At 32.9% G+C, this 24,440-nt stretch overlaps 1 protein-coding gene across 1 annotated transcript in view; it reads right to left on the reverse strand.

Annotated features, from left to right (window-relative positions):
- Positions 1-24,440, reverse strand: part of LOC123523235 (uncharacterized) — a 183,594-nt gene that overhangs the window by 20,228 nt on the left and 138,926 nt on the right. The window contains exons 120-154 of the mRNA XM_053542021.1: positions 24,071-24,113; positions 22,306-22,466; positions 21,900-22,070; positions 21,351-21,560; positions 20,622-20,664; positions 19,750-19,913; positions 18,594-18,758; positions 18,168-18,377; positions 16,913-16,955; positions 16,210-16,373; positions 15,773-15,913; positions 14,885-15,103; positions 14,507-14,549; positions 14,141-14,304; positions 13,401-13,577; positions 12,958-13,210; positions 12,596-12,756; positions 12,262-12,414; positions 11,072-11,266; positions 10,467-10,509; positions 10,072-10,235; positions 8,907-9,056; positions 8,508-8,726; positions 7,812-7,854; positions 6,722-6,882; positions 6,213-6,362; positions 5,575-5,778; positions 5,296-5,338; positions 4,311-4,480; positions 4,055-4,117; positions 3,611-3,808; positions 3,114-3,330; positions 1,942-2,041; positions 1,608-1,764; positions 174-400 (exon numbers count right to left, since the gene is read on the reverse strand). Of these exons, the coding sequence (XP_053397996.1) occupies positions 174-400; positions 1,608-1,764; positions 1,942-2,041; positions 3,114-3,330; positions 3,611-3,808; positions 4,055-4,117; positions 4,311-4,480; positions 5,296-5,338; positions 5,575-5,778; positions 6,213-6,362; positions 6,722-6,882; positions 7,812-7,854; positions 8,508-8,726; positions 8,907-9,056; positions 10,072-10,235; positions 10,467-10,509; positions 11,072-11,266; positions 12,262-12,414; positions 12,596-12,756; positions 12,958-13,210; positions 13,401-13,577; positions 14,141-14,304; positions 14,507-14,549; positions 14,885-15,103; positions 15,773-15,913; positions 16,210-16,373; positions 16,913-16,955; positions 18,168-18,377; positions 18,594-18,758; positions 19,750-19,913; positions 20,622-20,664; positions 21,351-21,560; positions 21,900-22,070; positions 22,306-22,466; positions 24,071-24,113 (5,189 nt within the window). The remainder of the gene's footprint in view (positions 1-173; positions 401-1,607; positions 1,765-1,941; positions 2,042-3,113; positions 3,331-3,610; positions 3,809-4,054; positions 4,118-4,310; positions 4,481-5,295; positions 5,339-5,574; positions 5,779-6,212; positions 6,363-6,721; positions 6,883-7,811; positions 7,855-8,507; positions 8,727-8,906; positions 9,057-10,071; positions 10,236-10,466; positions 10,510-11,071; positions 11,267-12,261; positions 12,415-12,595; positions 12,757-12,957; positions 13,211-13,400; positions 13,578-14,140; positions 14,305-14,506; positions 14,550-14,884; positions 15,104-15,772; positions 15,914-16,209; positions 16,374-16,912; positions 16,956-18,167; positions 18,378-18,593; positions 18,759-19,749; positions 19,914-20,621; positions 20,665-21,350; positions 21,561-21,899; positions 22,071-22,305; positions 22,467-24,070; positions 24,114-24,440) is intronic.

The raw sequence follows: 24,440 nt of genomic DNA on the forward strand, positions 1-24,440 counted from the left end.
ATGAATGGCTTTCATTGTAATATAGCTCCTTGTTAAATTTCATTAAGCTAGTAAAATGAAATTTAGCTAAGCTTTGTTCGCATCTGTTAAGATGTAAAGTGATATTGTATTCATTATGCTACAACTTCCTTTCAAAGAGATTGGAAAAAAAATTATAAAGAAATGATACTAACCAATGCTTTAGCAAGATCTATAAAATCATCGACTAGTTCTCTAATTAACGTCGGGTCAACTTTGTTCTGTTCCAGCATTGCTTCCAGGTCTCCGATTGTCATATTTGCTAGTTGCGCGCCTAACAAGTTAGTCCCTTCCTTAGAAAGCCCCTTTCCGACAACAAAAAGCTGATCAGCTCTGTTTATTATGTCATTTACACTTCCAAACATCTCCACAATTTTGTTAGCTATAAGAAATTTATTATAAATACAGAAATAATAATCATTGTTGCATATGCGGTTTGATATAAACAACCAAATAGGTCATGATGGTCTTAGATTGCTTAACAATTATAGTTATCACTTATCCAAGAAACATTTCTGCAAAATCGCTTTGAAAAATGTTTGTTTAAAGTTTTCCATAGGCTCATTGAGTGAATAGTAACAACTACCAACCATACAAATTAAGACTTAGACTAATCAATGTAGAATAATGTGAACAATCTCAAAACAAATCGCTTAAAGGGTAAGGATTGTCTGACGATAAGTTAACTTTATATGAAAGCCAACATTAAGCCACTATTGAAAAAGATATGGCAGTTTGAAATTTAAGAAAATGGCTGATCATGGAGGCAGCCATTTTAGTGTTTTATGGCGTCGTTGACACACTGCTGAATTCTTTATTTAGCATATGGCCTTTTAACATGTTTAAATAGTTTATTTTTATATGCTTCTTGTGTGTAATATGTAAAACGTGGTAATTTCTTTCATTATAGTAGGAAAAAGTAGAGAAATCTTTTTACAGAAATAAGTAAATATAGTTCAAATATGTATCTATAAATTTAATAAATCCGCCATTTTGTTTGTTGTTGCCATGGAAACAAAATGGCCACTATTTTGATCAAATATTTAAATGCTCATTACTTTCTCATTTTTAAGCCGATTTTAAACATTCTTTCACTTCTTTAAATCATTTAAGAAATCCTAGCAGACGAAAATATCTCAAGAACAACATTGCCTTTCCCTTTAAGAAACCTATAGAGTTTACATTTCTTTTGTAATGGCAACCATCCGTTCTTCGTGGAAAATATCTATTTAAGCAAATTGGTTAAAAAAAAAATATATTCTTCTAGAATATATAAGCCAAAATCAATTAACTTCGATCGAACTGTTTTAGTTGTTAGTTCGTTTTAAGAAAAGTATGAACGGCGGACGGGTGTATACCGTGTGAGGAGTGCTCTTTCCGAGGACTTTGTGCTCGGGTTAGCTAAAATACGGTCAATTGTTATCCTGGCTTCTTGTAACTCCTGTGTGCCATTTATCAGTAGTAAAGTGTGCTTTAATATCGTAATTAAGTTACTTTTACATAAACTGATCAAACCTAATTTTAGGAGACTTACACTATATCTATTACCTATACATGCATACTACTGAAAATGTATACAGTTTACGTACCACCTTCGACTTCCATTTTTACTGATCCTTTGGAACTTCTGTATTTAAGCGTTTGTGGATTATTTTCTCCCAATGCTTTCACTGTTGCCGCATATCCTGTGCTTGAATCTGAATCACTCAGTTGCTCACTTTGCCACATTTGAGACTTCAGATCATTCTATAAAATTATTTATTTTAACAATATAGTAGGCTTTATTTGATAACAATTTTCTAATTTTAAAATTGCCAGCTATTGTGGCCATACTCTTAAAAGACTAAATACATAGAATGCGTGATAATTGAAAACTTGAAGACGAGTAACAATGTCTTTTAACTAACAGTTCTTTTTGTATACCTGATATTGTATTGCATCTTCCATGAACTTTTGTATTTCAGCTGGAGACGCCCCTTGACTCATCAACAGTGTGACGGCCTCTTTTAGATCCACACTCGGTCTTTAATATAAAACACATGTAGTAATACAAAGAATAAAATGCACGAAGGCGTTAATGTATATTGCTGAGTTTTATTTGTCAGGATTCGACGCGTGTCGGGCGGTTTTCACACAAAGTAAACACTAAATTCAGAAGGATACAAGTTTTAGTTACATGGAAGTTGTAACAATTGAAGACTTACAACGATATCTTTAGTATAATTCTACATTTTACTTTTACGGCATATCTTTATGTTGTATTTTTTATTATTTGAACTGTAACTGTTTTCGAAATCTTGGTTAACCTCATGCTACTATTTAAAAAAACTAACAAGTTAGTGAAACCGCATGGAAACAATCACTTTATAAAATTTTTGATCAAGACGAATTTTCACTTGTAGAATTATTATCATTTATAAAGTCCTATCAAATGCAAATGTATCTGCGTCGAAAAGTAGAACATCACATTTTACATAAAGGGAATTCGTTTAACCTCATTCTGATCTGTAAAATGATACAAGTTACAGGGCTTGTCAAGGATATCCATGTGATATGGATTTTCAAGATAGTGTATACCACGTTTCGCGTCACCAACAAGCCGTGCAACGATTTTATTTTGCCGGCTACCTATTACTTCCTAATATTCTGAATTCAGACATTACTAATATAGTTTAAAAAAAATCATAACTTGCCAGCTACTCAGTACTTTTTTCCAAATAAAGATAAGCTAGGCAATCGAACTGTACGATGTCACAAAAACATTATACACGCTAAATACATGATTACCGATTATTGACTTTTGTACGAACGAAACTTATATTATTGGAAACAAATCTGCAATAAAACAATAACTTTGCTCTCGGAAAAAAATATATGTAGCTGCAGCTACTGTAACAATACTCCGACTTGAATTGCCTTCGCCAGTGGCAGTCATTTTGTTTAAATCAAAATTCATATTGACAAATTACTAACCAGATATGGAATATATCAGAAACATTTAAAATGCATTCATTCCCATCATAAGAAATTTCCGTTAGATAAAATTTCTAATCTTAGTGTAGCGCGGTTTGATAAAATGTTCACAAAATACTTACAATATCATATCACTTATGCTTCGTCGTCGTCGACGTCGTCTTGTGTTATCTGGGCATTTTGCCACTTGAGACAAGCGGAAGCTTAACTGACAATCGTACGTATTCTGTGTGCCTGTACATACTGATACATTCATATTCACCTGATAGCTTAGTGGGATACTGTTTGATACGCTCATATCAAAATAGATTGTATCAGCTATCACCTCATTGATAGTAACTGGAAAATGTACATACTCAAGAAGTATAAAATCTATTACGGAGTAGAGGTAAGCAACAACATTATTAAATCACCAACAACAGAAGTATCATTAATCAACCCCACAAGAAATACATGGTTTTTACTCCTTAATACAATGTCATATAAATGTATCATAATATAGTAAAATGTTGTTTGTGCGTTCATTCCTCTTCTTACCCATTATTCATACCTATGAAATGTTATCTCAAACATAAAGCTTTCTGGGCGTATCAAAATAAATACTCAAAGTTATACGCACGTCCATTCTCCAATAGAGTCCTGTTCCATCTTTTGTTTTCAATTCCATACTGTATTTTACCGTCGCATGTAAGCGAGAAATCAACCATAATATTTCGTCTGCTCTCGCTGAAATAGAATTCTGTACAGCACTGAATTCCTGCACAGCCATTTGTCCAAGTGCATATGTCCGCAACATCCTCAGATAAATCCGCACAACCTAGAAAACGTTACGTTTAAAAAGTGTTGTATATATCTGCTATACATAATAGTAATACTTAGATCTGATAAATTAAGACACAGGTTAATAAGTAACACCAAAAATGCAGGAATGACATTACATTTGGTATGAAAATATCGTTCTCATCTAGTAACAGCTTTACCATGTGTATGCCATTTTCTGTTAATTTTGATATAGTTATTTATAGCATTGAGAATCTACTGAATTACGATGTGGGTCTTCTACCTGTAGATACTGTAAAATTGTCTCGAGTACAGACAGGCTGCTTCCAGAAGTCATACGATATTCCTGCAATGAAACCATACAGCTTTAGTGTATCTTTAAATAAATACACTGTGGCGTATACAAATTACAATGTTTTCTACGAATTGCAAATAGGCGAACTAACATACTTAAGTCAATCAATAAAAAGTTAGAAGGGAAATTTGCTCTAGACTTAAGAATTTGCTCAGGTTTATTCAGATCATAGTAAAAGTAATACCATAGAATGGTTGACGGGTGTCATTTCTTGTCACATTTTGGCAGGATGGATAGGGTATGCGGACGTCGTTAGCTACGATCACTCGTGACGTACAGACAGGCTCGAAACACTGTTGTAAGGAAATGTCGAAAGAAAACACGCGTTCTGACTGAACGTTTGTCACCATGTATCTGTGAAAAATATTTTAATTGACAGCTGTCTAACTAATTATTCTAAACATCATTACATTATCATAAGGTACTTTAATCATTATAAAAGTACTACTAATTCCACTAGGAGGATGGGTGTTAACTTTCAAACAAACATCTGCATGTCCTCTTGTGAGATTATTCCTGAGAAGACATGGCTTTTTATGAAATCGAAAGTGGGAGTAACTGAAAACATGAACAGAAATATGTTAACTGAAAATCATAAATGTGTGCGTTTTCATAGTAGAATATGTTATGAATCTACTCTTTAAACCAAATAGTGTCGTTTAAGTAAATTCCTGTCAACGGGTTAAAGAAGGATCAATGACAAGGTTTCAAGACAAAAATAATTCAAAGTAATAACTGAACTAAAACATGCAGTTTTTTTACAACTTATACTTATCCATTGTTGTGAACTTTTATCACAATAAAACGCGCAGTTTTTGAGATGATGTCCGCACAAACACCTTTAGTAGATCGGTATTTAGAAATATCAAAGAGCCGTAACTCAATGAAAAATCATTTAACCGCGTAACACTAAATTATATGCGTAACTAAGTTTAATATTGAACATTTCATTTCGATTTCATATATATCCCATCATGGCATCTTTAAGGCGATAGTGTTTATCCTGATAAAACACATATTAATTTCTCGATAACCTTTAAACCAGATAATTTTTAGAGTTTGTCATCAATAAGAGTATTTAGAAATACCATGCGCCAATCATTTTTACTTACAAAACCGTGATAATGTAACAGTATAATTTGTCACTGTATGTTATAAATTGTACTCACTCCACGCGCCAGACACCTTTTGTTGACACTTTGTGATTGGTTCCTATAGAAAGTTGTAACAAACACTTGAGTTAGCAGTTTGTAAAAAAACTAAACATTTTGAAATGCACTTATACTATTTTTGCATTATATAGGGCATTAACATCGAGTAATATAATAAACTATCAAGGACGATCGAATAATTATTGTATAAGTATTAAATTATAATACTTTACTAATGCGGCCTACACTTGCAATCATGTGAAACAACAAAAAGTCACAATTAGTTAAAGTAATTACCCCATTCATAATTCAGCAAGTGGTACTTTTGTTGTACGTTTTCCAAATTCATTTCCATGAGATAACTACATAAATCAAGGGTGAAATTCATCCACAAGTTCCTCCCAAGTACTTTAGATTCAACACAACAGTCGTAGCTCTCCCCGTTCGTTGTCCTTATACATGTGGCATTCTGTTCATCGTAAATGCTCTCAATAGGTGTGTCTGTCGATTAGAAACAAAGCTACATTTTGTATATTGAACCTTATTAAGCAATTGCTCAAAAGTAATGTATATAATTATATAAATGTTTCTAAAATAACTTAATAAAATAAGCAAGAAGAATTGGTCAGCATACTTGGTAATTTCATAGTAACACAACTTGGGTACTGTATCTGTTTAAAAATGAATAGATGAAACCCAGGAATATCAGCAAAACTATCTAAGTTCTGATAGTTATAAAGACATACATAATCCGTACTTGTCAACCCATTTTCGTCAAGAAGTAATTGCAACATAGTTTCATCATACCACCTAGGTCATGCACCACCATTAAAATTTGGATCTCGTTTTAACTATTTTACAGTGTGTGTATTTGGTTGAAAAACAGGCATTTCTAAAACATAAAGGCATAATATTATGTAACATTCGAAAACTACCTGCGGAAGTGTGTTGTCCTAATTCACATGGGTTTGCCAGAAGAAACGCTTTTAAACCTAAAGCCTGCATTAACACATCTCTTTCCTTTGAACTCATCAGGTCATCCGATAATAGTGCATTTTTCTGCTTCCATTTCGTCAATGAAAAGTCTAGGAAAATAAGATTTAAAACTTAACAATCACAAGAAACAGACAAGTTCTAAAAGAAAATAATGATGCTTTGTAATTTTTTAACTTTACATAAAAAATTAAATCTGTAAAAAGATCCCTTGGAAGCATAGAATGCAACCAAAACAGAATAATAGCAGTCTCGGTTCATGAGAGGTAATGAAATGTGCAACACCTCTCACGCCCCCTAGCACCGGCTTAAGCGGAACTCTATTACACATCTATTGAATGGACTCCATGATTCCAAAGGACCAGAAAATATAACAACACAAATATGAAACCTTAGCAGAAAAGAAGTAAATTCCTTTTTCTACGATAAGCAAGTTTAGATGAATATATACCTTGAATTTCAAAGACTGCTCCAAAGTCGCACGCTTGTTGCACAACAACAAATTCTTCTAAAATTTCAATTTCGCGGTTACATTCAAAGCCACTTTCCATGCACACTTTAAGACGAAGATTAAGGATATATTCGTTATTCAAATTCTCGGCCAGCATAAATCTGAAATACGTGTGAATAATTTCAAATTATATTGCAATAAATAGAAAACACTTGCTTTGCCGAGCGCTCTGCATCCTTCTTCAATCGCGTACATGCATGCGGATGAGATTATTCTGAGGCTTATTTGACGAATAAATTCTTCACAAAACAGCATAAGATTTCTTTCACTTGAGGTACAATCTCAACATACACGTAGAAAAATGTTTAACTGGTACCTCACTTCTATGATGTTTTTCCAGGTTTTCCCAGTTTAAATTTTAAGTAATTGAATTCACACATTTCAAACATTTATGTGCATACAGCCGATGTTACAGAGCCTTAGGGACTTAGGTAACAATTCCTAAGTCATACTAGGGTTATTCATAAAACGGCAGGAAAAAGACTAGATGCCTTTAGCTTATTTTTGCATGTACCTTTGTGGTACATGTATTTAAAATTTAAACGTTTTGTGTACAAAAAAGGACTTATTTTCAAATTTAGCGATAAAAAACGCTCCAGTAAAATGTATAAGAAATGTTGTTGCAAAATGCTGACTGTGCAGTTTGCTTTTCCTTTGTATACTAACTGACTACTTGCAGTTTTAACACAACAAGCGATAAGTCTTAAAGGGCAAAAATTTAAATGAAATTTAAATAAAATGCAATGTCAGTAAAAAACAACCAACACTTATGTAATATACATATTGGATAATACTTCTGAAATAAACATCAAATACTTTAAAGTGCCAAATAGAAATTTTGCTTAGTGTTTACATTTTAACTCTCGCTCGATTCTTACGTGCTCTACCGTGCGTACCGTAAAAAATCCTACCTAGTTGTTTTTGTCAAGATCCTCTGTCATTATAAATCAGAGTTTTATTTAAAATCATCTACCAACACTATGAAATTCTAGTTTTATTATTCAAGCTTAATAAAAAAACAGGAACTTACTCTATCCTTAAAAAACCGTTCAAACTCATTGTAAGGTAGAGACCTAAAATGAACAATTGCATTTATATCAGTTATATATCTATTTATTTGTATGCGTAACTGGATACACCGTTCGACTTCAATATTGTGTATTGTATTCAATGTTTATACACAAGCATCACTGAACATAATTTCTAAAAATCTAAATAAGATACTACATATAAATCTCTTTACTATATACGTATATTAATTCTGTTGAAAATACTGCTTGTAGTTCACAAGTAAATATGAACAGGCAGAAAAAAATCCGTATTATACCTTTTGTATTGTATGTTGCCGGAATATTTCCATTTCATATGCATAAACTGAAACAGTTCTAAAAATAGCGCACACAAAATCTTTAGAACTTCACACATTTCTATAGAATAAAGATTTCGTTCGATAACAAAACAACAAACAAACAGACGGAGATATATAATAAAAGTGCCACAACAGTAGCTGGATCTGGGATTTTGTATTCGGGTCTCGTGGATTTTGCAAGGATTGATCGTGAGATGCGATCTGGCAAAATCCACTCGAGCTGAATACAGCATCCCAGATCGAGCTACTATTATAATAATCCTATTATACAGCTATTTGATACGTTTAAGGGAAATCCAATCCGCGGAACAAATCTGTATACTTTTATTAATCAAAACTTTGGGGGGAAAATTTTACCTGTCACTGCCTCTTTCAGCGGTATTTCATAGACAAGCTTTTCTATCCCGACAGCAAGCTTCAATTGGCATGGTTCAAACAAAAACTTAAGCTGAAATGTTCGTTGTATCTCGTCTACATAGAGACAACAGATCAGGCTGGAGCAAGATGTTTGTAAATTGCAAGAAATCGTCGTGTTATTATCGGTGATGTTAAACAAGGTTACATTATCCACACATTCTGAAGTATAGGCATTACACAAAATAAATTACTATAAATTATTTAGATCATGCAGTAAAACGATATCACTGAAACTACTTTGACGTTGTGTTACTTCGAATGTGTTCAATTTAATCAAAAACAAACGAAAGAAATACATATTATAGTTTCCGGTTTTAAAACCATTTAGGATTTACAAACCAGATTTCCATTCAAACGATTCCACGACACATGCATTGGGTAGAAGATACTGGCTTATTCCTAGATCACGATAGAGGATATTTCTTGCATATGCTGGTAAACTAGTCGTGTTCAGATTCCTGTCTTCTGTCCATTTCGCATAGGAAAACTCTATGAAAATGATATGTACATGATTATTTCAGAATCTGTAAACCTTAAATAATCTCTGAAAATTACTGATATTGTTGTCTATCTTTATTTATATGCGCATACTTTTGTGAGTGAGAAAGTATGCATTCTCCATGGACAGGCAAATCTTTGAGCCAAAGCACCCCCATCCCAAGATTAAACTGAAATACAGGTGCAAGAGAAAAAGGTTTTATTATACTTTAAGGTAGTTCCGCAATTCTGATAAACCGGAAGTAATGATAATGACGTTACGTCGTTATCCGGAAAACGTAGAATGAAGCATTGACTCGGCGTACAGAAATGAATTTCCCTTTATGAACAAGGCAACCAGTGATGAAATTTATTACAATGCCAGTGTCACTATGTTTCTAAAGTTAAACTATGATAATAAAACATTTGACACTTAAAATAGTTCCAAAAATGTCATACAATCAACTTGAAAAGCGCAGATCTCTTTCATCATGGTCAAATATCTCAAACCAAGGCACACAGATTTATACATTCTACTTCGTCATATTGTAGGCCATGTGTTTATTTAGAATTGTAAGAAATGTCATTAAAATCTGCTTTAAAGAAAAAATTCTATTGGCATAAAGTAATCAAAGTTGTGATTTTCCCATAGACTTCCAATATGAAAACTAGCAAAAAAAAGATAAAATAAAAAATTGAGCACTAGACCAATTCCTTTTCATTTGCCGAAGTAACTTCTAAAGTTACACACAGACATAGAATATAGATTCTAAACGTACTATTCCCAAAATTTGTACACTTTTTTAGGAACTTTGTTTCCGCAATATGTCACCTCACCGAAACAAATCAATAAACTGCTTCTTTCGGCCAATGTAGTAAGAGAAATAGCAGTGTAAAGATTAAAAACTGAGAGTCTCTTAAATTCTGCTAAAAAGTACAAGAACTGATATTTCATGTAAATGTTAAAGTCCTTTCTTAGATATTTTTCGCATTGTTTCAAGATATCAGTATTTTTCCTTATATGTACCTTCAGATTTGTAGTTCTTGTTAATAGGGCAGTCTTCGGAAGAAAATTGGTCTCCAATTAGAACCTCTGACACTACTGAACATAAACCGTCCGCTTCATAGCACTCACTTATGTTCAGGCTCATAATGTGAGAGCGACTTATTACAAGATAGTCTATCACGAACCTTAAAACACAAGAATTATTCACTATATTCACAAATAAATGTAACACCGTTCACAGTTATTTCTTTGCTAAAAAATATTAAATGTAAATGATAATGCATTTTGATAAATTCGACAGAACAATTTTTTCTTCGGCAAAGCACAATATAAGTAAGTTTTTCTTAATTCCAAAAATATATTAAAACTGTGACCTGCGTATGCATATCAGATGCAATATACAAAGTGTAACTTACTCTATTTTCAATACGGAATACAATGACACAGTCGTTGGCTTCCCTGTCAACAAAAATACAGAATAATGAAACAAATACACTCATCATGCTTTGAAATTGTTTCATACAAGACAAAACAAACATATGGTAGAGGACATTGCATCACATGAAATGCAAAATAACATTATTTGTTTTGTCTTTGTTGAATTTAACGTTACACCGACACAATCATAGGTCATATGGCGACTTTACTGCGTTTTATGGCGGAGGAAGACACACTGTGCTCCTCTGTGCAGTCTTTCATCACGGGAGGGTCTATGGGTTAAACCACCGACCTTCATCAAGCTAGCTGCATGGCTTCCTCACATAAATAATTCAACTCCCCGAAATAGGCTTGAACCAACATCGGTGTGGTTCAAATGTTTTGAAGTCAGTGATCTTAAGCATCTGTCCACGGAGGACCTCTCTATGTAGCAGTTATTCTATGTTACACATTATCCTGTAAAATGCCGCATTTGATGGATTTGAGTATAATTGTAAAATTGAAATAACAAAAATTAAAATATTTTGAATGTTTATATTGCATAGTTATCAAATTCATTCACAACGCGACTATAGGTTCTTACCGTACTCAAACTCATAAAGAGATATTGTCCTGCTAAAAGTTTCTATACTTATGTTGATCATATGGTTACATCTGTCGTAGTCTAATTCATAGAAAATGCGTCGCTGTAAAACATCTGAATATAAACAGCATGATACTCTCGCACAGCTGTTAGATAAACTGCAAGATGATGGGAGGTCTGCTGACACATCACATTCTATAAACATATTAAAGAAGTTGTTTTGAACTCTTAATACATGTATTTAGATTTTATAATGATAATCATTGTTTTAGTTATTTTGTCAATGATTCAAATCGAACATCGATAGTATTTAAGTTACAGAAATTTAGACGTTTGATATACTGTACCGTGTTTGGAGAATTACTGGAAAGTTAGTTAAAAGAAATATATATTCAGCGTAATTTACATATTAAAAATGTTGAAATCAATGTTATTATTGAACGTTGGTATAACAATTTGAAGCGATTATAACAAAATATTTAAAAGTAAACTTGAGTGCGTCCAAATGATTTTTATCTATATTTGCTCAGTTCAACATTCAGTCTTATTTTACATTGTGTTATATTAAGTACAGGAATAATCAGACCAGTGACAGCTTAAACAAATTTAAACATGTTACTTTATTTAAATGAAAACGAACAGTTTTATCAATAAATGCAAAATAAGAACAATTTGGTATTTGGTTTCTTGCAAATATCACGTACAATTTAATAGAAGTTATGTTTACGCACGCACAGATATAAATCGCACTGCCAACGTGTGTAAGTGTCTAAATATTGTGGCGCTAGTTCCTCATCCTAATCTTTTTACAGAATAAACTATTGCTATTTTTAATATAAGTGCAGGGAAAAAATGCGAAAATGTAGACATATTTGTACGTTTTGGACCATTACTCTTATCAACGCTCTAAATTAAGACTCACCATTTCTTGAATTTAAAGGGTTATCCATGATTTTGGTTGTCCACTATTCACATATTCAGATAGCCATCTTTCCAATTAAAGAAAATTGGTTCTTTTTGTTGTTAATTGCTTCTGAGCAAGCAGCAGAATACAGAATCCCTTTGCAATCTTTTACGTGCATATTTGATAATGGCAGTTTATTTGCAAATTTAAGTAATTCAAGCACAAATAAACAGATTTCCGTCTTTAATTTTAAAAGTTACGAAAAAGTTATTATCCAATATTTTACCTCCTGAACCAGAACTGTAGACTGCCCGACATTCCGTTTCCAGAAGATATGGATATATACCCAAATCTGTTATCAACTGCTTCTGTTGGACATCGTCAAACCCTCCTGTTTCGTTTATACCTCTGTCATTTTTCCATTGTGTCAGTGAAAATTCTTAAAATAAAGATAACGATTTTATTTGCGATCTTGTTCCAAGTATTCAAACAAATAATGACCAAAAATATCATTAAACGCTGAATGATCGGATTTTATACTTAGACACTTTCAAATGTTTCAAATTAAACTGTCCTTGGTGGACAATTTTATGCGGTATTTATTAAAAAAAAACACTTACCATCTGCTGTGTAGTCTGGATTCCATTTGCATATTTGTTGTGGCAAAACATCGTAGTTTAGAATTTCTACCTCTACTTCACAGTTGTGCAGATCCAGGCAAATGCTCAGGTTAACATTTACAACATATATCTTTTGTATCGATAGGCTCGTGATCAAATAGCTGAAGATGAATTACGGACTTATGATATATAACAGTAAACGGCAAATAAACTGATACAAACAAAAAGAATGATAATACTTTGATCTTGTTTTGAATTTATTTTTGTCTGAGCAAATATTGCTTCTTAAAGGAAATATCAATAACATATAAAAAGTATGAAATGATAAGCTATTTCGTTTCCATATAAAAATGTCTACTTACTCTAGTTTTACAAAACCATTAAGATAAAATTTATTCCATATGCCCCATTCAAATGTTGTTAAAGATATGCGGTGCAAAATGCGTTCGATTCCTATAGTTAAAATTTGAGAACAGGAGTCTAGTTGAAATGTTATTTGAAACGACCGCTGCAGTACGTCAATATAAGAACAACACTCAAATCCAGAGCATGTGTCATCCATGAAACATTTTGTTTCTTCTGGTAAAGTCTGAACGCTCGCATTGTTTCGACAGTCTGCAAAAATAATATAAACTAGGTAATCGTTTTAGCGCTAACGAAGATATATTCTTTGCGATTTAACAAAGTAGATGTGTCATCAATTGTTAAATACTGATAAAAATGTACTGTAACAATAAGCTACAACAGTGGTAACATCTATACCCTCAAAGTTTACATAATGACAAATCAATGCGAATATGCCAACCTGATGTCCAGCCTGTCGAAGTGGTTTGTGAATAAAGCCCTGCTGAAGGGTCGCACATTTTGTGGAGGAGGTAAGAATCAACACCAATCTTTGATAAGTAGAATGCTACACCAGTTTCAGGAAGATGTTTTTGAAGTTCATAATGATATTTTTTTCGCCATTCTTCAAACTTAAAGTCTGTAATAGAGAACAAAACGAATGCCAACAAACTCCAACAACGGTTTGGTATTTCAGAAAGTAGAATAGTAAAGTCATATTTCCCTGCAAGACAAACTTGTGATATAAAATTGAGAGGTTTACTAACTGTAATGTCTTTATTTAAACGTCTTTCTGACACAACAGTTAGGGGCCTTCTTGGCCGATGGTTAAGGTCGCTGACTTCAAATCACTTGCCCCTCATCGATGTGGGTTCGAGCCTTACTCGGGGCGTTGAATTCGTCATGTGAGGAAGCCATCCAGCTTGCTTACAGAAGGTCGGTGGTTCTACCCAGGTGCCCGCTCGTGATGAAATAATGCACGGAGGACCACCTGGGGTTTTCCTCCACCACAAAAGCTGGAAAGTCGCCATATGACCTATAATTGTGTCGGTACGACGTTAAACCCCAAAAAAATAAACAAATTCTGACAACAGTTGTTCTGCGACAATTTAATCCTACTCGAATCAAATACGGTTACAAATACCGGTATACAGATAACTAGTTGACATATTACTTTAAGTTATATGATGTATACAAAAGTACCTGTGTCTAAAAATCCAGAGGACCAACTACAAGGCAAGGCAGTCATATATTCATCCTGCAGAATTTGAAACACTGTGTTGCAGGTTTGAAGTTCTCCAAAGCAAATGCTTGCGTTAAGGTCTAAGCTGTAAATCTGTGACTTCACAAGTTCCGATAATTCCATCCTTAGAATAGAAATTAATATTACCGTTGTCATGGTTGTAATATACACTATTTTGTTTAAATTGCTCACTATATGTAAGTTGCAAACACGATATATATCAAAATTATTAAGATATATTCCATAAATATTAATACGAGTAACATCAAAGCAAAAAAAGGCAATAAAAAGAAAAACAACGAAGACATATCTAAAGGTTTACGTACTCTATCTTGATCACACCGTATAGACTGAATGTTTGGACTTCTCCTGCAAATGTTTTTCATTTCTTACTAATTTATGTAAATGAAAGAAAGAGACATTTACCTAATCTCAATAAATATATATATTTACTTATATTGTACATGTATGTAATTAACTGTGATACTTTTAAAACATTTAATCTGTCATTAATATTTGTTTAAGAGGACATCAGATGATGGTGACATACTTGTACAGAACATTTTGTACATTTCATTACTATAACTTTTGTTTCATTTTATTTAAATATATTTCGTTGTATATTCATGCGTGATCGATACATAAATATTTTGGTTTTATCCAATCATTTTATTGAAATGATTAATTTAGAAAAATGGACTTACCCCAAGTGAAGTTTCTAAACGCAAACATAAATTTAAGTTTTTCAATAACAACTATGACTTCTTCCATACATGCATCAATTCCGACCTCGATATAGAAGTTCGCTTGAATCTCAGATGACTTGAGGCAACAACGAATACCGGAACATATTTCAGTCAGTGAACATGAGCCTTGACCGTACATATATGAAGTCTCAACCTCTATCGGACATAAGGATGTATCTGTAAAACGGTAAGTACAGATGGTATTTTCATTTCCCTAAAATTGTTTTCAATATTTCATAAAGGATAGGTGGAGATCCTATTGAAAATAATACCAAAGGTAAAAAAACGCTATGACAATGGATAATGATTGGATATTAGTTGTTTCCAATTTAATGATTTGTTTGTTTTCTTTGGTTTTAATAAAAACCTGTAAGACGATCCTTTAGACGTAAAGTATGTAAGAAACAAAATAATGAGAGACTCGGTTTGATTTCATTTGTTCATGGAAGGTAATGAAACGTGAAGAACCTCTTTCGCCCTCTAGCTATGGCTAAAGCGGGACTTTATAAACACTGCTGAATTACTCTAATATCCAAAATACTTAAGTCACACTGACACAATGAAGAACATTTGGTGGCTATTTCAGACACGGATGGGCATGTGCGAATCTGCCACAAATGTAAACTTTTAAACCCATAGGGTTGAAGTGATTCAATGAATTTATGTAAACATTTCACGTGTACAATTTCTATATAAATGTTTGCGTATGTTTAGGATATTGTAAAAATAGATTCAAATGAAGATTTCCAACTGTCTCTTCATCTATCTTTATTCCAAGTTTTCTACACATCATACCATTACGTAGGACAGATGTTTTATTACCACACACTGCAAATTTAAATTTACCAATTTCAGATCCCTCATGTACATCACATTTATCGGGAATCAGGAATGGTGCAATGGCGATATCCTCCAGCAGTCGTGTAGACTGATAGTCATCAACGACACTTACATTGTTCTCTTCTTTCCATTTGTCCAAAGAGAAATCTGACAACAGACAAAGTAATTTTTCAATCATACGTATTAACAAATAAAACTGCGGGTACATATATCATCAAAATGGTACGTTCAAAACAGACCTAAGTTGTACCAAATATGTTTATATAACATATAAAAAAATTAATCACGGTCGATAGTGGGACAACTGAACATAACTTTATGAATTGTGTTAAATATACAACATGTATCTATAAACATGACACATGCAAATGTAATAAAATGAGTTAATATGAAATTGTAAAACCTCCCTCTATGTACAGTACTGAATTTAAAACAAACGGTACCTTTCTTTATAAAATCAGCATTAGGCTGGCATGGGATACGTGGTACAATCATATCATCAAGCAGTTTGACAGATATTTCTGCAGGCTCATTTGCCTCAAAGTTCACATCAACATCCATATCCAACAAATATTTGTTACTATATTCTATATTAACTACCAGAAATCTTAAATTAAAACAGAAAGAAGTCAATATAATTCTCGTACAATTACTGCATAGCCAAGTGATAGAGTAAGAACAATATGCACATCCAGACATCATTGCGGCACTAATTAACGGACACTTAGGTAAAGTCATCAACCTTCCGCAAGCTGGATTAATAGCTTCTTATCACGACGGAAGTTATGATTTTAAAGCCATTAAAATGAAACGCAATAAACGTTGCAGTTTTAGAATTTCACTTCTCGGCAAAAGCCAAGGATAAAGTTTTCTCCGACTTGCCAAATAAAACTTATGTACAGAAAGACATTGACCTAATATTTCTATAACATAATCCGGCATAGGCAATTAAGGTAAGCAAAGCATGTAAAATACACTCGCAAATTGTCTTAGTACTAAAAGAATATCTTTTATCAACATGCATATCAACAAAATGATACAGCAAATGTATATAAATATAGCGTTTCAAATAAAAACAGGTACATTGGAACTGAATTTCCCTTTTAATGTTTTTAAGAATGCAGGTTTGAAAATCATTACGCTTACCGCAAAGAAATTAGTCCATCTATGTCAAAGTGAATCTGCTTCCCTGTAAATAGGTTTATATCGTTCCATATTATATGCATCAGAAAACTAACCGAGTAACGACTTCCATTCGTTCCGCTTTTTAAACATATGCTATAATTTTACGTTAACTTTAAATGTTTAAATTTGATATAGTAACTAAAATATTCATAACCTAGCAACATGGACAAAGATCCAACAAAGAACCACATAACAATGTAACGATAAAAGGCTAAACTCCAGTTGCAACTGTGCAATGACCTCACTGAGTCTCTTAATTCACACATTGTTTTACAGATAGAGAAATGTGTAAATGCCATCTATTTTCTCCTGATAAGCCTTGAAAGTGATATTAAATGCTTTCATGTAAGACAGTTAACCTGCTCGCTAATAGAAGACCTGTGGCTCTATTCAGGTGCCCTTCCATGCTGAAAATAGTACCCAAATGGGCATAACTCTACCATTACATTAAAAAAATGCTGTATAAACTGAATAGTGTCGTAGAAATATATAAAACTAAAAGAATTTTTGTCCTTCTTGCAAACTAATCCACAGCACATTTAATGGTTACAAAAGGCATACTTAACTCCACCGAAACGCTAATTGAAATACTTACATAAAACAAACTGAATCGAGCTAGCTCTAAAACTATTTCAACTGTGTCTAAAATCATTACCGACTGGAAATTTCTAACAACGAAATTTGCCTTTCAAAAGTAGTTTAATTAGACTGGTACCGATAATAAAAATAACAAGGATTGATATAATTCTGGCATACATTGACTGAGAAATAGCGTGGACATTTTATTCCATAAACATATGAAGAATAAATAACAAAGGGCCATAAATATGTGAAAAATCATTCAAATGGAACGTGCTTTGCACATGCACAGCTTCACTTGATACAAAAGATAATTACAAAATTTGATAAAAGTCTTACATATAAGGACCAAGAAATAGCGCGGACAAATTTTTATCATATCCATATGAAGAAAAATAATAAACTGACATAACTAAGTGAAAAATTTTCCAAATGGAATCTGCTTCGCACATGCACAACCAGGCTTGGTACTATTAATAATTACAAGGTTTGATGGAAATCTGGCAAATAATTGCTGAGAAATAGCGCGGAAAAAATTCGTCTACAGGCGGACAGATGGTCCGAGCTTAATAATAATTATAACCTGGCTGGTGTAGGATATTATATTTTTCAATATCAATTAAAAAAACTAAATTACCAAATTCGAAAGCTGACATTTTTCTTTCAAGAACAAGGTTTTCAATACTCGCTGATATCTGATATTCACAGTCGTCTGCATGCAGAGAAAATCCAAATCTTCGGTTGAGACTACTGATATTGAGACAGCAGTCTATAGCCAAACAAGAGGTTCCGATCGTGCATTCGATGTTACTTGGTAAAGTTGTCAAGTTAACACCCAGAGTACAGGCTGAAAGTAAAGCAGTAAAACAGTAACAATATTTCCCATATAAGTAAGGATAGAACATATAGACGTTTTTTTCACCATGTAAACCCTAACCGTAACCTAACATGGGGATCAAACCTGCGACTGCTTAACTGTTTCCTCTGTTGTGTACCTGTAGTGCTAGTAATCAGGGCCGTTCTATCGGCTTGCAAAAGAAATATACTAAGAATAAAGTTTTACCGTTATTCCATCCTTGAAGGGGTCTATTTGAAGACATCTCGCACTCGTTATCAAGAAGATACTGACTGATACCCAAGTCATTCGCCAGAATATCAAACTGAGCCTTAGAAAGTGTTGCGCTTTCGTTAACATCATTCTCGCTTTTCCAGGACTCAAAGGAAAAATCTATAAAAAAATCACATCGTAATAATGTCCGTAAGAAATTAAATAACGGGTTAAAAACATCTAATTCAACAACACAATTTTATAAGTAATATAGCTTCAGAAAATTAGATTGATGTGCTCTGTTAGAATATTCTATTGCATACCGTGTCGGAATTCCAAATAAGGTATCTATTTTCCATATACGAAATGTGTTCAAAAAATACCTAGTTGAGTTCTAAAACTTTTCACCTGTTACTTGCAATATAGTGCCCTTACATATATATATATATATATATATATATATATATATATATATATATAACCAATAACCTTTCAGCTGTATCTAACAGCATTATTTTTCAAAATGCTACAATATTAAAGACAGTTACAAGCTATTGGTCAAGTCTTAAACATCAAATACGGCAAAAAGAATTAAATTAATATGAAGAAAGTGACATAAACCACGAAAATCAGTATGACAGTGTTTAAGTACATTAAAATTTCACAATCATTACACTATTAAATACGTCTAGACACTTGAACAAGCATTCATTAAATTATGCAAAACAGACTTGTACACCAATAGAATTCTATGAATTACTGAGAAAAATAAGCATTTCTACATGATATATAACAATGATAATGACTAGGTCCAATCAGGAAATTATGCAAAATATTAAAATTTGAATTGAGCTAGCTGGACAGGACATTAAACATGGTTTATACTAATCCAAAAAAGTAATAACAATGTGGAATAAATAACACTGCTTTTTGGATGCAATAACAGAGTAAGACCATGCGAGTGAAAACTGTCAATTTTAATTTCTTAAAATGACATCTGTAAATAAAAAACAACAGAGAAACTGTTATTCAATTTTTCACAGTTAATTATGTTTTTTCCAATACAAATCAATATTGAAAACAAAGGTGGATCAATGTTTTGCATCTTTGGCGGTTTTTATTGATTAAAATGGTTAAGTAGTATATATTTTTAGTAATATCTATTGCTTACCACTATTAATGAATCCATTCTGCCAATCACAATTTACTTTAGGCAAAATAGCTTTCTGGAGTACAGGAAGGGTGAATTCGCATTCTCTGTGACTTTCAAAACAAGCACTTATGTTCATATCGAGAACATATTTACGACCTCCTTGGAAGTTTTCAAGCATGTAACTAAGTGGTAAAAACGAAAAGAATACAAAAGCTTGTTTTTAAGTAATAGCATAGATTTTGTAAAATGTTGAATTTTATCACCTATCGAAAGTATTAACACACGTGAAAGTTAAACCCTTTTTTTTAAATAAATGAATTATTTGCTTTCGGTTCGGAGTTTATGCGAAATGAACGACAAAATATAACCTGCCAACCCATAAATTGAGCTTAAGGTATGTGGTTAATTTGCCTGTCATATTAATATCATTTTGCATGAAATCCGAAACGATTAATTCCATTTTGTTAATAAATACATTTCTATAAATCGCATATTACATTTAAATGAGCTTCCTGGTAATTCAGTTCACCAGACAGAAAATCTGCGCCATCCTTTGGCGAATATTCTCTCTAATAACATGCGGACATCGTCAAGACATCGGCACGTTATCACTAAAATTTGTCGTCTTCCCTTTTGCGGTCATAGCAATTTTAATGGAACGTATAGGCGGAACGTACTTAAATCGGTCAAAAAAGCAACGTAATTGTCTACACTGTAGTTTGAAAAGAATGATGTTTGAAGCTACTGAAAACCGTAAGGCTGTATTGATGAATATCGATAAATATGAATAAAAATGTCCCGTTAAAGATATAGGAATCTTCAGTAAATATCCCTGTCAGCTTCCAAGGGCAGTTTTGAATAATATTTGTTAATAATATTGCAATACTTACTCGATTCTATAGACACCAAACAAATAGAACCGATCCCATTTACCTGTAACATTAAAAATAACAAGGTAACCTAACGGGCATTCAGTGTTGTAACTTGTAAACATCTTTCAGTTTTGTTAAAAATAAACAAAATTATTATCGCCTATTCAGATTTTTCTTTATTTCATGATTGACGTTTTATGCGTTTAAACGCATATAAACTACATTTGGACTGCTGGAAAATCCAGGAATCACGCTAGCGATGCTCGATTAAGCTAGAAGACTCAATAAGACGTCTCGTGTAAACTCACAAACAATATAAACATTTTCTTATGATACTAAATACATGGGTACATTCTGCCAAAGAGTATTTGAAAACCAGACAGTCGAAGTATGGTACAGCAGCCAATTTTAAATTTTGACCTGTACCATCATCAAAATGTGCTTTGTATTTAATTTACTGTTATTGGTGCCAATTTCGAAAGATGTTTTTGAACAACATAATTTTGTTTTATTTCATACTGCGTTGTTTGATCTCGAAGAAGGCAACATATGTCAGGAAATTCGTGTTTGCTTAATATAGCTGCACTAACTTCGTGTTATTACAAAACAAAACGCTTTGTTTTCTTTCTTCATACAATTATGTAAATATAATAATACAGTTTATAATAACTATATGTACACTGTGTAGTCTAATAGGTTTTTCTGCAGTTCAAAGGGACACATTTACATAATTTTAAAATGACTAACCGAACTGAAAGCTATCGATATCCATCACTAACTTCATTTGTTCTATACCAACGGTCAACTGTTTTCCACATCCATCAACAATAACGTAGAAGTAAACAGATGTTTGGACAATTTCTATCTCGAGACAACACTGGATAGCTGTACACATGTCAGAAATGAAACAACCAATACCTGAAGGCAGGGGACTAAGCGTCAGCTCAACGGGACATTCTGAAAATAAGATAATGCATAATTCTATCACAGTAATTTTACCAAGACAGTTAAATAAAAGATTGATTGTTGGTGTTTGCCTTTTCTCCGATTGACTGAATACAGATTTAATATAAACAACAGCAAGGTAATAGGATATCGCGACTGAGATATTATTTTTGAATCCCTAGTAAACATGTTTGCAGTACTGTATTTATAGGCTTCCTTCTTGCATTCTGTGAAAATAGCACAACAATGAACTGTAAATGTTCTGTTTAATATCTTAAACGTCAAAATCAATGTCAGACTTTCGCTCGAAACATCTTTTCCTGTATTTGACTATCATTTTAACTATTATACCGATATTCCAGCCGTTATTTGACGGAGTGTATGGTAGTTCAGATAGATAACAGGCGTTGTCGTATAAATAAACTGCCAAACCAAGTGTTTCAAACAATTCCTTGCGTTGCACATCCGTCACTTCCCCTTTCGAAATACTTCGCTCATTCATCCATTCAGTAAGGGAAAATGCTGAAATGCGTGATGCATAGCTTTAACATTGTTGTTGTTGAATGAATCATTACCACTTCCTGACTGAACTGTAAATACTAAACAAATTTGAAAATACATTTATAGATTAAACATATATTTCGTTTCATAATTCATAACCATTTTCACTGCAATGTGATATTTGAATACATCAGGGTGTTTCGTAGGTAAAAGTAACATTTCATCTTTTCAGAAATAAATACCTTTGTATACTTACATTCGTTTCGAAATCCTGAATCCCAAGAACAGGGCAAATTCGGCAGCTCCGTACGATCAAATATGATAAATGTCTTTTCACAACTTGGGTTTGAAAAGCAGATGTTTAATTCAAGATCCACAACAAATACACCTTTTGTCGTAAGCTCATCAATTCGGAATCTAAAAAGATTAAGACACCAACAACTCAAATCCGCTTGCGGGAAAGATATCTAAACCACAGTACATTTTTACTACCTACGAAAGGTTTCAGTAACATAGCTGTTAAAATGCTTTAATTCTAAAAACTATAACTGTATTGGTATATCACTTCATATAATTTATATATGGAACTTCAAACTCATTTAAATTTTATATTAAAGTATTTTGTAACAAGAATGTTGAATAAATTTCTATGATAAACAGAACTAAAAGGTCAAAACAGATCAATCGCTTGTGATATCTGTAACAATGTATGCAAAATGATAATAGGTATGATCCGGTTTGTAAGTTCATGTAATAGCACATAACAAAATACTTAATTGTCGTCATGTATCAAGTTCAAGCGGCCGATGTATCAGTTTCCACATAACGCTGCATAGAATATAAAGAATTATAGGCAAAATGTCCGACATCAAATTATTCACTAGACTAAGCGTTACCGATAGAATTCGAGTTAGTAATACTCGATTTATCTCTGTTAAATGTATATTATTTGTCACAATTTTACTAATTAGTGCCAAAGATGGTGAGTTATTTTTAAAAGAGGTCACCTTTTTCATGTGATTAAAGACATTGTCCATATCTATGTTTTATTCTGTACATTCGGAAATAAGCAAAGAAGCTGGAAATATAACATTTAAGTGAATATTTTCGAAAGGCGTCTTTTTCAATCAGCCATTTTAATTAAAAACTTTTTTGTTTTCAATTTGTGTTACACACTTACTGTTTGTTTTTCTCGTAGCTTCAATTAAGTATTATTCAAAGATTCCCGGCCCGTTATAGATAAAATGGCAAACGTATGTTTCAAACAACGAGTCGACAATTCTCATACATTTAAAAGATTTTAATCCAGTCACACCTCGAACACGTGACAAATTATACACCTAACGACATGTCTTAACAAAGCTAGTAAGACAAATCAATATCTGATCATTGCCTACACATGCTACACAATGTAGGTGTATTCATTATTCTAGCTAGACTCGGACACTTTCTCATAGTATATATAAGTAATACTCCGAAGTGCAAATGAAACGCAACACTTTTGTGAACGTTAATATCTCATCAGTTAACGACAGGTAGCAAATATCGTATCACAAGTACCAAAATAAGTGAAAAATCATCAAAACAAATCTACGAGTAGAACTGGAGTCAAACAGCAACATTCTCAGATTCAAACCTTATAAAATATCAGTGTGTTATGTATCCGCCATGCGTAAGTGCCAAAATAGCTTTAAGCAACGAGTGTATGGATGCAAACAATAAATAAAAGACTCACATGCGTTACGCTAGGCACTAACCTCGTACTGGAGTAATTTGAGTCATTGTCTCTATGAGATGTCTGTTTTGTTGTGAGTTTTGAAACCGGAAGTGTTTGGGTTATGAAATCCGTACTTTTCGTGATTTGATCAAGAGGATTTGTACAGAATGTAGTTAATATATAGACGTAACAGTTATAAAAATAAAAGCTTCTAAGTAAACTGAAATTCCATCAGTGTGTTTTAAACGTTTGAATTATTTCGCTTTGTGTTTTGCGTTAGTTTTGCACTTCGAACATAACTTACTTCATTTTGAATACATCCTTCAGGTTTATCGCAACGTCTTTGCCTTCAATATAAACAAAGATGAAAAAACAAGTTACATATAAGGGTAATGAGATATTAATTACATTGCATAAATATATGACAAAATATGTATGTAAGACGCTCGGTAAGGTCAGTCAGTAGCAGCCTGACTAAAGTATAGCTCCTGTTACGCTACGCATAGGATCTGACAACGAGCTATTGATGGCCTCGTTCTGACAACCCTTCCGCTAGCCAGTCAAAAGTTAACTTACAACATTCTGCAAGCTTTAAAAAGCCTTGGTATTTGATATCAACAATTTTATGTCGAAATATGTCAGATAGCCGGTTAGCTCAGTCGGTAGCGCACTTT

Source organism: Mercenaria mercenaria, chromosome 1 (genome assembly GCF_021730395.1).
Source record: "Mercenaria mercenaria strain notata chromosome 1, MADL_Memer_1, whole genome shotgun sequence".
NCBI lineage: Eukaryota > Metazoa > Mollusca > Bivalvia > Venerida > Veneridae > Mercenaria > Mercenaria mercenaria.